The 12,301-nt window shown below is 47.9% G+C and overlaps 1 protein-coding gene across 5 annotated transcripts in view; it reads right to left on the reverse strand.

The window, feature by feature from the left end:
• The window catches only part of APLP2 (amyloid beta precursor like protein 2), a 48,043-nt gene extending 37,206 nt beyond the window's left edge, over positions 1-10,837 (reverse strand). For all 5 annotated transcript variants that reach the window (XM_051638486.1, XM_051638485.1, XM_051638484.1 and 2 more), the window contains exon 1: positions 10,719-10,837. In XM_051638486.1, the coding sequence (XP_051494446.1) occupies positions 10,719-10,826 (108 nt within the window). In that variant the 5' untranslated portion in view covers positions 10,827-10,837. The remainder of the gene's footprint in view (positions 1-10,718) is intronic.
• Between the last annotated feature and the right edge of the window lie 1,464 nt (positions 10,838-12,301).

Raw genomic sequence — 12,301 nt, forward strand, 5'->3', positions numbered from 1 at the left:
CTCAGCTGCAGATATTAACCTTGCCAGAATCTGGCAAATCACTGCTGTGGATTAGCCCTATGGAATATATCCAGATGTATCACATCATAACAGATCAGCCTCCCAGAAAGCCATGTTGAAATTTCAGCTTCATGATGCAACAGCACGAGACAGCTAGAAAAATATCTCTCACATCCTTATTTTGGAGTTTAAAACAAGAATAAAAATAAATGAGAGCCCAAATGAACTCCTTAACAGACTATGTCTTAATTATCTTTGAGGCTGCCTCTCCCTGCACAATTCCCAGCTAGCCCAGACAGCAGTGACACCAGTTCAGAGACAGGGAACATTTAGAAGAGACTGAGAATATTACAGTGAGAATTTTTGTATCTGATTGTTATCCTAGTTTGAGGATGAAAACAGGCTGGGGCAAATGCATTAATGTGTGCCAAGGCTGTGGGGCAATTCTAAAACCTGCAGAGCAAAGACAAATGGACTATCTAGTCGCATGTTTCCATTAGAGGTTGTTTATATTTTCATAGTTATCAATAAAAGGGGTGTGAATATTAGTCCAGAGAAGAAGGAATAATAAGAGCAGCACTCTGCTTTGAGGCCACTGTTTGTTGCCTAAGTTAATTCTCCCCACTGCAGGAACCAACCTAACAAATACCACTAAGGACAGGATTTCCAGTTTCACCCAGGAGCCAAGGGGCTGCAGAGAGGACCAACTATCCTTCACACACAGGAGAGAACATGAAAGGCTGTCAGCAGAAATGACAGGCAGAGTGTTCCCATATGCAAACTCAGCCCGTTTCATCTTTCTGCAATATGAGCATTTGAAACTTGGCTCAAGTGAAGATGTTCACATCCTGATGCTCTCATTCCAACAGACTGTACCACTCCAGCATGCTCAGCCTGTGTCTTTATTTCTTACTTTACAGGACATGTGGTGTATTTTGCAGCTTAATGACTATTTTAATCCTCTTCATCACCAAAGAACGTCATCCTAGATGTGATGTAGATTCATCTTCTTAGGTGGATGCTGTTCAGAGCTATATTTGAAGAGATACTGCAGAGCACAGAAGTCATTCCTAGGCAAATATTACAAAACACAAATCTCTGCTGTACTTGATCTGGAGTATTTAAAGCTAGCTGCTATACCAGCCTCCTGTTCCAGCACAAGAAGCAGCTTACAGGCAGCTCAGCAGCATCCCTTTAAAAAAATAGTAATAAATTAGTCACTCTGTAAGTGGCAATGGCCCTCAAAGTCAACACCAGGGGAATAACTGCAGAAAGTTCAGCTACAAACAGATGTGCACATTAACTCTGCTGCCAGCTATTGCTGAATGCTTGTTATGCCCCCAGTTATATGATCAAAATAAACTTAAACACAGACTATTAAATAACAGAACAGTATGAGTAAAGCTATCAGCCACTTATATAACAGAATATCAACATAACTTCTTGCAAAAAATCTTTAAAGATACTGACAGGAAACAAGAAAAGCACAAATTGAAACCAAGGGCAGCAAGGCAAATGAAATTAAGTCATCTTTGCTTCTGCCTGAAGCTAAAGGCCACTTTGAGTCTTAGAAAGCAGTACTCCTCATTTCTCTTCTACAGCATGGATGAAGCTTGCAGCCCCAAGTTTAGTGGGAATCTTCATTATATTCTTCCTTGGAGCAAACCAGTTTAGCTGTTTGCACACACACACACAACTAGGAAGTATAACCCTGGAGCTTCAGAACAGTAATGCTCTTGAAATACATCAGCCTCTCTCACAAAAGGACCACAATGCTGCATTCTGGCAGTGCCCTGCAATGAAAGAGGGAATTAACATGCTATGGAAGCCCTGTGGAAACCCTCCCATACAGCTGTATTTGAAGAGTATTCTTCTCATCATGCTGATTTACACCTCAAGCAAGCTGCAAAAGCTTGCTCCAGATAATGAAGCACAACAAATCCACCCAGACCTAGAAATTTCAGCCCAAACTTCAAAACGCCTTTTGTCTGGATTGTGGGTTTTGCTTTTAAACAAATCTGAAAGGAGATTTCCTGCCATCTTAACAGCCCTGCTACATCAGGAACCCAGCTCTTCTCCTTAGTCTTCCTTGGAGGCAATGCTGAGTGAAGAACCTGGTGGACAGGGAGAGGGGGCAGAAAGACTTTGAGGTTGATGTTTCTTTCTCTCTTGAGAAAAAAAGACATTCTGAAGCAAGATGCAAGCATTTGAAATGAAGGCTTAATTCATCTAAACCACTGTGCATAAACCACAGCCCCACGGATCCAAGCGTAGGCAACGGGTTCCAGCTCCTGTCACTCGTGCACGTTCCTACTGCCAAACTCAAACATCTTGCACGTGCATTCCACCCACAGATGGGTGAAAACAGAAGCATAAAAAGCAGGTAGGCAGAGGGTGAGGGAGCTCAGCAATTCCCCAGCTGTGCTTCAGGCAGTGAAGCCAGCTGTGGACAAGGCAGGGATGCAGCAGGGCAAACTCCACAGCATCGAGCCTGGCCCTGGCAGGCCATTCATCTCCTGCCTTTGTTATTGCTAAATTGCTTCCGAGAAAGCGGCTGTTGCCCTAAACAGAACATCCACATACTGACCAGCTTTGTTGCAGAGCAAGTATTGATGCAATTGGAACAAGAGAGCATTTATCAGGAGTGACGGGGGCAGGGACACTTTTTTTCCCTTGTTTTTAAAGCCGCCAGTGAGTCTCTCTTGCTGTGACATGATGCTCTGCGCCAGGTCCAAGTTTCACCCACTCACAGGAACCCCTGAACTTCACTCTGTGGCCCATGTCAAACAGAGGAATGAATCACAGAACCATTTGACTTGGAAGGGACCTTAAAGGTCATCCAGTTCCAACCCCCCTGCACGGGCAGGGACACCTCCCACTAGATCAGGTTGCTCAGAGCCCCATCCAACCTGGTCACTTGGCCCTTGCCCATGGGAGTCCAGAGCATCATGCACATCTGTGTCTGAAGGCTGAGCAATACACTGATACATCACTAACACAACAGCCCAACTTTTTTGGCTGCCAAGAAAAGAAAAGGCTCCTCTACTGCTTGCCGTTTCCAGTGCTGAGGCTGCAAGGCTCTACAAGACTCTGGAAATCAAAGTGTTACTCGAAACCCTGCAACTCAACCTACTCAGAGACACTTAATTTTATTAGAGGAGTCCAAACGGGAGCCGCAAGCGTCCAGCTCCTCTCAAGAGTAATAACTGGTTTCCACAATCATGTGCACCCTCAATTATTTCTGTTTGGCTTTTCCCTGCCAGGCAGCACCCTTGCAGCCCAGGTCTGAGCAGTGCTGTGCCCTCCCTTTGGTAACTGAGCTCTGGTCAGACCTGTCACACCGGCCAAGGTGCTCAGCTGGGATCCCAACACCATTTCATTCTTTGGGGTTTCTAAAGACAAATGTGATCTTGTTGCCTAAAACAAACCAGATACCCAACTGAATTTCTGCAGCAAGAGCTTTGATAAATTATGCAGAGAAATATGCTGAAATGCCAATATACCCACTGGGAACTGGAACTACAGGTTTGAATCAACATTTTGCATTTAATCTTTTGAGAGTAATACTTAGCAGATTAAAGCAAATCTGCCCCTCTCTATTTCAGGCCACAATTATTGTAAGACTACCAGCCTATGAAGTCAACCAGTATTAGTGAATTATACTAATTCATGGAGATTCCTCTAGGACAATTTTTGGCAAGTTACTAGTCCCAATATGAATGGGAAAAGATTAAATCCTGATAAAAACACCCCTCTACTCAACTTAGACCTGGCAACTTGTCATGGCCAGTCCAAAACCATATAGAGAATTTAGTGATTAAAGGTTTTATGCTGGAGGTTACCAGACCTCTAAGCAGAGACCAGCTTCTGTTGTGAACATGCAACCCAAATCCCCTTGCAATCTAACATGAGTACATGATGTTTATGGGAACAGATGGCAGCAGCCAGAATTTTTGTGTTGCTGTCACTTCACGCTACACAATGACATCATAACTAGTGGGATTCATCAACCCAAAACAAAAGGGAAGAAGCTTTTGGCAGAGAGCTGGAGCTAAAAATAACATAAGAGCCTTGAAAGAAAAGCCCCGAAGATTAAAAACGCAAATGTTTGGCTTTTGATTTAAGCATCTCGGTATTGAAGTTGGGATAGGGCAACCCCTAGAAAATACCAAGGAGTTTACCAAACCACTCTTTCATCCTTGCAACAACATCATCAGATGATTTCTGAGGTCTCCTCTAGCTATTTTAGCACTTTGAGGTGGCAGATTAAAGAAACCAAGCACAGCAGCAGCTGCGTGAGAAAAAGCAAGGCCCTCTTGCAGAGGAGTTAACACTCTCTGCTGCAAGAATTAAAATCCCAAAACACTGACCAACACAACAGGACATATCAGATGTTTGAAAATATAACCTAAGCAGCAAATGCCTGTGGAAGAGAAGACCTAAATGAGCAAGGGAACTTTCTAGGTTAAACACTTTTAGTTAAACATGCAGTCATCAGTAAGGAGATGATAATTAGCTACTCTTAAATGGAAACTTCACATAGTATCAACCTCATGTTACAGTAAGGAGGAACCACAGCCCAACCATCTGAGTGCTTGTGTGTCTGTCTCTCTCTGTCCTTGACCTGTATCAAAATACAATTTTGACTGTTATAATTTTATTAGAGGGAAGCTTACTGTATGAAATTACTTAAATGCATCCCTGTCACGGAGCCAAAGCCTGAATCCGAGCGCTGAAGCACAGACCCCGTCCAGGCTGCACCTCTGCATGATGCCATATGAGACACAGCATGGACAGTCCAGGTGGCCCATGACACTGCCATGACTCAGAGCCTTTCCCAGGAGCTGAGACACACCAGGCTTCCCCGAGACAACAAGGAAAGCAGAGTCAGCTCCCACCTTCTGTGCTTTTTGGGGTTGTTTTTTTTTTTTTCAAGCTGCGTCTAAATTATATTGGTAATTTTTAAGCCCTTCATCTTAGGTGACTTGAAAAGCTGAAGCTCAAAGTCATAATTTCATAATGATTTTCAGTTAGCCTCAAAACACAGAGAAGCCATCTGAGCCAACAAGTTATTGATTTTGTCTCCTCTGTAAATGCTGAAGCTCACGCACTGCACTGAGCAGCAACTTCAGGCCCTGCTTCAGGAGGGCTTGTCCAGCCACAGCAACCCACCCTCTTGCTCACCTGGGCAGGAAACCAGGGGCTGGAATAACCAGTGGAACGTTCAGAGGAGGAACCTCCAGAAAAACACCCACCAAGAGTAACTTAAACTGTAGCCAGACCCTGTTCAGGAGGTTTCAAAACCGAGATTTTCCCCAACCACCACTAAGAGATGTTGCTTTTCTGGACTTTTTGAGGAGGGACTTTTTACAAGGGCGTGTAGTGTGAGGACAAAGGGTAATGGCTTTATACTGAGAGAGGAGAGATTGAGGTGAGACATGAGGAGGGAATTCTGGAGTGTGAGGGTGGTGAGAGCCTGGCCCAGGTTGCCCAGGGAAGCTGTGGCTGCCCCATCCCTGGCAGTGTTGAAGGGCAGGTTGGATGGGGCTTGGAGCAGCCTGGGCTGGTGGGAGGTGTCCCTGCCCATGCAGGGGGTTGGAACTGGATGATCTTTAAGGCAGGTCCCTTCCAACTCCAACCATTCTATGATTCTATGAATTCTATCAGTTCTCTCCCTCACAAAACACAGAGAACACACTTATTTTGACTTTCCATTTGTTACCAAAGAAAATGGAAAGTGAAATAACACATCAAGCCCTGCAGAGAGCAGCAATGTCTGACTCTGCATACGGGTTATAAGTGACCAGCACCCTGCTCCAGGTATAAACTAAAATGAAGGTCTGCAAGGTATAAACATAGACAAGAGCACAATCATGGATGGCAGGACAAAATTACAATGATGAAGCTTTATAACCACATTGAATACATTTATGGGTCAATCTCTCAAAAATAATGAGTGCATTCTTTTCCCCACCAGCTCTGCACAAAACACCCAGTGTGGCACTTGAACATGAAGTGTTGGTAAGCAGCTTAGCTGCACACACTGCTGGTCAGGTGAACACCTCATTACACAAAGCCAAGCAGCTCTGTTTTGCTGCTGGAGAGATTAATTGAACACCACTTGCAGATTATTAGTACTTTGACCATTCATCTCAAGTTGGAATGTAAACTTTCACACAGGCCCAGAGAAGCCTGTCAATGTGCTCACATCCTTTTCTGCTTTATAATTCACACTAGTAAGCATGTAATTTATACAAAAGAGCTACTTTGAGGCTTTGCACAATGTTGAAAATCCTTTTTCTCTCCCTCTCCCCTATCCTGAGACTCATTTGCACCTCCAGCAAAAAGCTGACCATGAAAACATGGGAATGGAAATTAAAATATTAATATAGTCCAAGTGCCCTATGGATTCCATTGAGGTAAAACCAGTGGCTGGAGATGCCATTTGCCTGTGACAAACTCCCTGCTAGTCTAGACCACAAAGCATGCCCATTAAGGGTGGAGACAACACTTCTGGATTAAAAAAAAAAAAGGGGGATTTTGCAAGTCCAAGTACAGTTCTGAGTTAGAAGCTTTCCCAGAAGGGTTTCTAGGCCATCACAAGTAGTCGAAGCATTCCAATTAAGGGCAAGCATCACCTTAAATTAACAATGTTTCAGAGGTGCTGACTGCATGAACTAAAAATCAATGCCACTAAGCTTTACTGCACATAAAGGCCAGCATCTGAAGGATTATGTCCATTTAGAAAACCCAAGTAGTTAATGAGAAGAGTATGAAGAGCCAAAATGTGGAAACTGAGGTAAAGCCTTTGCTATTCTAACAGGAAAGACAGCTGGGGACAGTGTATTTCTCTTATTTCAACTGAAGAATGAGGTTAAGTACAATTATAGAAGGAAATGCTGCAGTCAAAATACCTCAGGTTTACAAGGTTGAGTCCATACACCTCCAAAAGAGAGGAGACAGAGGTAAAAAGCACAGATGGAATTTTTACAAGCAACATCTAGAGCAAAGCCAACTGCAATACAGAAGACTGATGAGGCACCAATCCTTCCTCACACTAAGTGCTGAAGGAGGAGCAGTATGTACCACTGGAGCTCACATCCAGCCAAAGCCACCCACGGAACAGGGTATGAATAACTCTCAGGTGATGCAACAATCACATTAACAAAAAACCATTTAACCCCTGGTGGAGATATTTACGCCTAAATAACTTCTTAGGGGAGACCACAAATATTTCACCATGAGAAACAAGGAGAGCTGAAGGCCTCCTCCAAAGAGCAGAGCTTTCCTTCATGTGGCATCCTACAACACAGCAGAAACTCTGCAATATCAGATGTCCATCTGATTTGCTTAATTTCCTTACACTCCTCTGCTTCAGAGAAGCTCTCTCTAAGGCTCAGAAGAGCCACTGCATGTAATCACTTTCACATGACAGTACATTTCCTAATGCTTGCTGGAAGTTGTCGGAACTGAAAGCAAACTACAGGCCACAAGCTCAAGGCTGGAATTTTACTGAGCTTTTTCTGTTGAGGACTTGAACACGGGAGTGGAAATTTCCCCTAGGTGGAGTTCTTTGTTCAATGCAGCAGGCAATTAGAAGTCCCCAAGGTCTGCAGAAATGGCACAAGACTGGTATTTTGTCAGCGAGAATTTAAGCATACGATACAAAAACAACCTGAAACACACAATTCTGCTGTCAAACACACTTGTTTTGGGTTTTTTCTCACCCCAAATCCTGGTAATTCGAAGCAGACAGGTAACAGATGTAAGCATTGGAGATCAGTTTGGAAAAGACCACTAAAACCAAACACAATTTAAAAAAAGGCAATATCGAGTCTGCATTGCCTCAGATTTGATTATACAAAAAGTTCAAGTGACAAAAAAGAAACTTTGAATCCTTAAAGGCCTTGAGGGCACAGCAGAAGTAGTTTATCATTGGAATAGAAATGAAATTAGAATCGATTTATTTCCTTTTTTCCAGTTGGCATCAGTGTCCTGAAGTTCTGCAGGACTTCACCAGCAAAACACAGTAGTCACTGGATTCAGACACAAGCCCAGGACAAGAAACCATTAACTGCTGAGTATCAATGATTTCTTTAAGCTCTTCTATTCAAATTCACTTGGAAAAGAGACTGTGGAAGGTTATCTGCCATCAGCACCCAGGATCTGAGAGGGGGACTGATTGTCACTGAAGAAAAGCTCTTGGGAACACCCTATTCAAAGGTTCACATACCAATAATTTAAAAAGGAAACCTGCCACTCCCCTTCCTCTGTGCAGGAAAGAAAGAAAAACAAATTGTAGCCGGTAAGAGGATTATCTGGTGTTCTAGGGACAGGGACTGGTAGCTAAGATAATCAAGAGAAAGAAAATCCACCTAATGGGACCGTGCCAATCCAACTAAACTAATAATTGCAGACCTTGCCAGGCATTCTCCTTAACTCCAGTACATTTTCCAACCTCATCTTGATTAATGAAAAAACCAAAATCAATCTCTTGCATATTTTTCATCACATTACCCGACAGCACCCAGAAACGATCCCTGCACAAAACCCAAGAGCAGTAACCATTTCACCTCCTCAGATCTGCATCAAAATACTGATCTTGAGAAGATGTGGCAGCAAAAAAAAAAAGACTGGGGAGCTGCAGCCTCTTCCCCCGCCTCCCCAGCCAAGACAATGGGAGAGGATGCAGCAAAAAAAAGAATTAAAAATTTAAAAATGCCACAGCTGCTATTTGGTGCCAGCAGATGAAGGTGGCTGTGGTGTCTTCAGAGGATGCAGGACTGGCTGAGCAGACCGAGGAGGCAGGAGGACAGGCTGGTGCACCAGCATCACCCCACCTCCAAGCCCTTCCCGGTGGGAAGGACCAGACCTGCTGCTGGTCAGGAGCCAACCCACAGCCTGGACAACCAACCCCAGCTCCACCCTCGGAGCAAAAAAGAGCCAGGAAGGAAAGGTTTCATTTTAATCTGGTTCAAAGAGGTCAACACCCCCGTTCCCCGGAGCTGCCAGCCCCTGCTGGGGTGCTCCCTCCTCTCTGCCAACCCTGTGAGCGGCAAATCCTGCGATCTGCTTCACCACAAGGACTGCTCAGGCTTCGGAATAAAATTACAGCTCGATTCGTTTTTCCAACTTGGCATGTTGCAGCACACGTCCCTAAGCAGCAGGATGTGCTCAGCCTGGGAATGGGTCTCGGATATGCCAGAGGAAGTGACCTACAGACAGAGGAGTTTCCAAACAGGTGCCAGAGCTCGGATTTAACCCAGCACTGATCCCTGCCACCCAGCACTGATCCCTGCCACCCAGACCATGCCAAGTAACCTGATCTCGGCACCCCCGAGACCCTCAGAGCAGCCGTGCAGAGCCTGAAGTCCCCTCTCCTGCAACATCACCTCCAGGCAAGTTTTCCCCAAGACAATTCATCGCCACATCCCCCCGATTTCTAGAAAGGCAGCGGGAGGGCTGGCGCAAAGCGGGTGAAGGATCATTCCTCAACAGCAGCTGGGGAGGAAGAGTCATTCAGCAGGCTGATCCCGTGTGACACCGAGGGCAGAGCCACGCTCCCTGCCAGGCAGCAATTCCAGCAGGCTTGGGGCTTCAGGTTTTCGCATCGCACCCCAGTGGATGTTCTGCTTGACCAGGCTCGTCACATTTCCCTGCAAACTGCCAAACCCAGCCATCTGCAGGCAGCCACAAGCCTGTTCTGCATCCAGCCCTAAATCACCCAGGACCTACACAAGGCAGATGGAGCAGTCCTGCATTTCTAAACAACGCTCGGGAGCAGATTATTAAGCTCTATTTATGTGCCATGTCTGAAGCTGAGCGTGCACCTCACTCTTTCATCTAGTAAGTAGGTTAGAGTGTGAAGTTTTTTAATCGACAATTTTTTTTTCCTACCCATCCAGACAACTAGATTACATAAAGTTTTTAATTTTGGGGGTAGTTAGAATTACCTCCCTCCAATTACCCTGATATATGGAGATATGGATGTAATATATATTCTGACATATGGCGATATGAATGTAATATATATTCTGATATATGGAGATATGGCTGTAGTATATATTCTCATACATGCACATATGTGTAGACATGTATATGTATATAACTATATATATGAAATGCGGCATCTAAGCCATTTCTGTATTAAATTCACACCCCTGACACCTCGTTGGAGCTCCCCTCTGAAAGACAAGGTGTTTAACAGCTCAAACCCCAAGATCTACTGGGGATCAGCAACCAAACGGATTCGTTCAGCCCAGGCTGTTCCCCACGAAACTGCCCTCGAACACTCTCCTAAAGCTTCCAGGCCAACCTGAAGCTCCCGGCTGGTGCCAGGAAGGCGGAGGTCACACCTCAAGAAAACCGCCGAGCCCCTCCATCAAACACCCCGCAGCCAAACGCGGCTGCTCAACCCAAGAGCCGCGTTCACCCGGCAAGGAGGGGAGAGCACAGGGCCCCTCCGGCCCCCGCAGCCCGGCCCAGCCCGGCCCAGCCCGGCCCAGCCCGGCCCGACACAGCCGCTCGCCTTCCCCCGCGCGGGGGGGGGGATAACACACAACGGCGAAGGAGCGGGGAAGCCGCACCTCGGAGCCGCTTCCCTCCAGCACACAATGCCCGGCTCCCCCCAACCCCCCGGGGCGGCCGCGCCCGCCGCCTGGGGAGAAGGAGCCCCCAACGGCCGCAGCCCCGCCCGCCCCCCCCAGCCCCCAACACACCTCAATGTAGCCGGCGAGAGTGGCGGCGGGGCCGGCGAGCGCCAGGAGGAGCAGGACGGGGAAGCGCAGGACGGGGAAGCGCAGCGCGGAGCCCAGCGCGGCCGCCATCCTGCCCCGCCGCCGCCCAAGCGCTGACTGCGGCCCCGCCGCCCCCCGCGGGAGCCGCGGCGCCAGGCCACGCCCCCCCATGCCGCTCCGACCTATCGCGGCCAGGAACGCGGGTGACGTCACGCCCACCCCCCCGCCCCACAGCCAATCGCCGCGCCGCTAGGGAAAACCGCTCCCGCCCCCGCGTGAGGAAGGACGTCTGGGAGAGGGAGCCACGCCCCCTTAAGCGCTGCCAGCCAATAGGAGGCTGAGCTGGGCGCCAGGCCCCGCCCAGTGGGAGGAGCTCCGAGCGGGCGGCCGGGCCGGGGGGGAAATGGCGGCGGGAGCGGCGGGAGCGGCCCCGGCGGGTTCTGCAGCCCCTGCTCGTTCCGCATCCCCTGCGCGGAGCCGCCCGCCCCGAGCTGCCTCCCCCGGGCGGCTCCCAGCCCGGGCTCCAACCGCTGCAGCCTCGTTGCTTCGCCGCAGCCGTGGGGAGGGTTCCCCGGGGCCGCTTCCCCGGCTAAAAACGCGTTTCCCGCTCTAAAAATAAAACCCATCTCCACACGCACGCACCTCCCGGGGTCTTCAACTCCTCGGGCTGTGGTGCTGCCAGCCGGGTGGGAGCCCCGGCGCTGCTGCACTTAAAAAAAACAACAACAACAGCAACAAAAGTTGTGGGTTTTCTGGTTTGTTTTTATCACAGAAAAGGGAACGAATCGCGACCATCGGCGGCCGGAGCAGCGCCCGGAGCAGCCGCGGCCCGGGCAGGACCCTCAGCAGCAGGGCAGGGGCGCTGCCCGCCCGGCCGGGGGCTCCGTCCACCTTGGGGAACGCGCCCGGATCCCCCCGACCCCTGGTCCCCTCCAGCCGGGGCTGGAACGAGCCCTGCCCCCCCCGCACCACGTCCTGCCTCTATTCCAGGCCACCTTCCTGCCTCTAAAACCCGTCGCAGCCAATTTGCATTGATGCTGTTTTAATTCCGCTGCTTTGATGATCAAAAACCAAACAAACAACCCCCCCCCCCCCCCCCAGCCCTTTGGGAACAAGGAGAGCTGACACGTCCCAGGGGTAAACATTTATTCGTCCCTTTTTAGTGTTTTATTTGGCTTCCACAGTGAGAAGGGACTTGATCAGCTCAGGGGTGACAAACGCCCGGCCTGGAGATGTAACCACTAAAGCACCTGCTGGTTTCAGTGGCAAGAACATTTTCAGACGTTAAACTCTTAAAAAAAATCTGATATTAGTTAAGATTTTAGGCATCTGGGCTCTCATTAAGCAACAGCAACCAGTGAACCCACCAGGATTATGTCAGAAAAATAGAATCCTCTAGGTTCTATATATTCACTTCCATTTTTGTATGAAAATACATCAGGTGCTGAACACGGGGGGGGGGGGGGGAATTTCTTGTGTACAAAATGTTGCAGAGTCAGAAAACATTTCCATTCTCAGCCTCCATATTCTTTAGTGTCTCTTGCAAGCACTATTTTCTGAACTGG

The sequence above is a fragment of the Apus apus genome, chromosome 22, assembly GCF_020740795.1.
Source record: "Apus apus isolate bApuApu2 chromosome 22, bApuApu2.pri.cur, whole genome shotgun sequence".
Lineage (NCBI taxonomy): Eukaryota > Metazoa > Chordata > Aves > Apodiformes > Apodidae > Apus > Apus apus.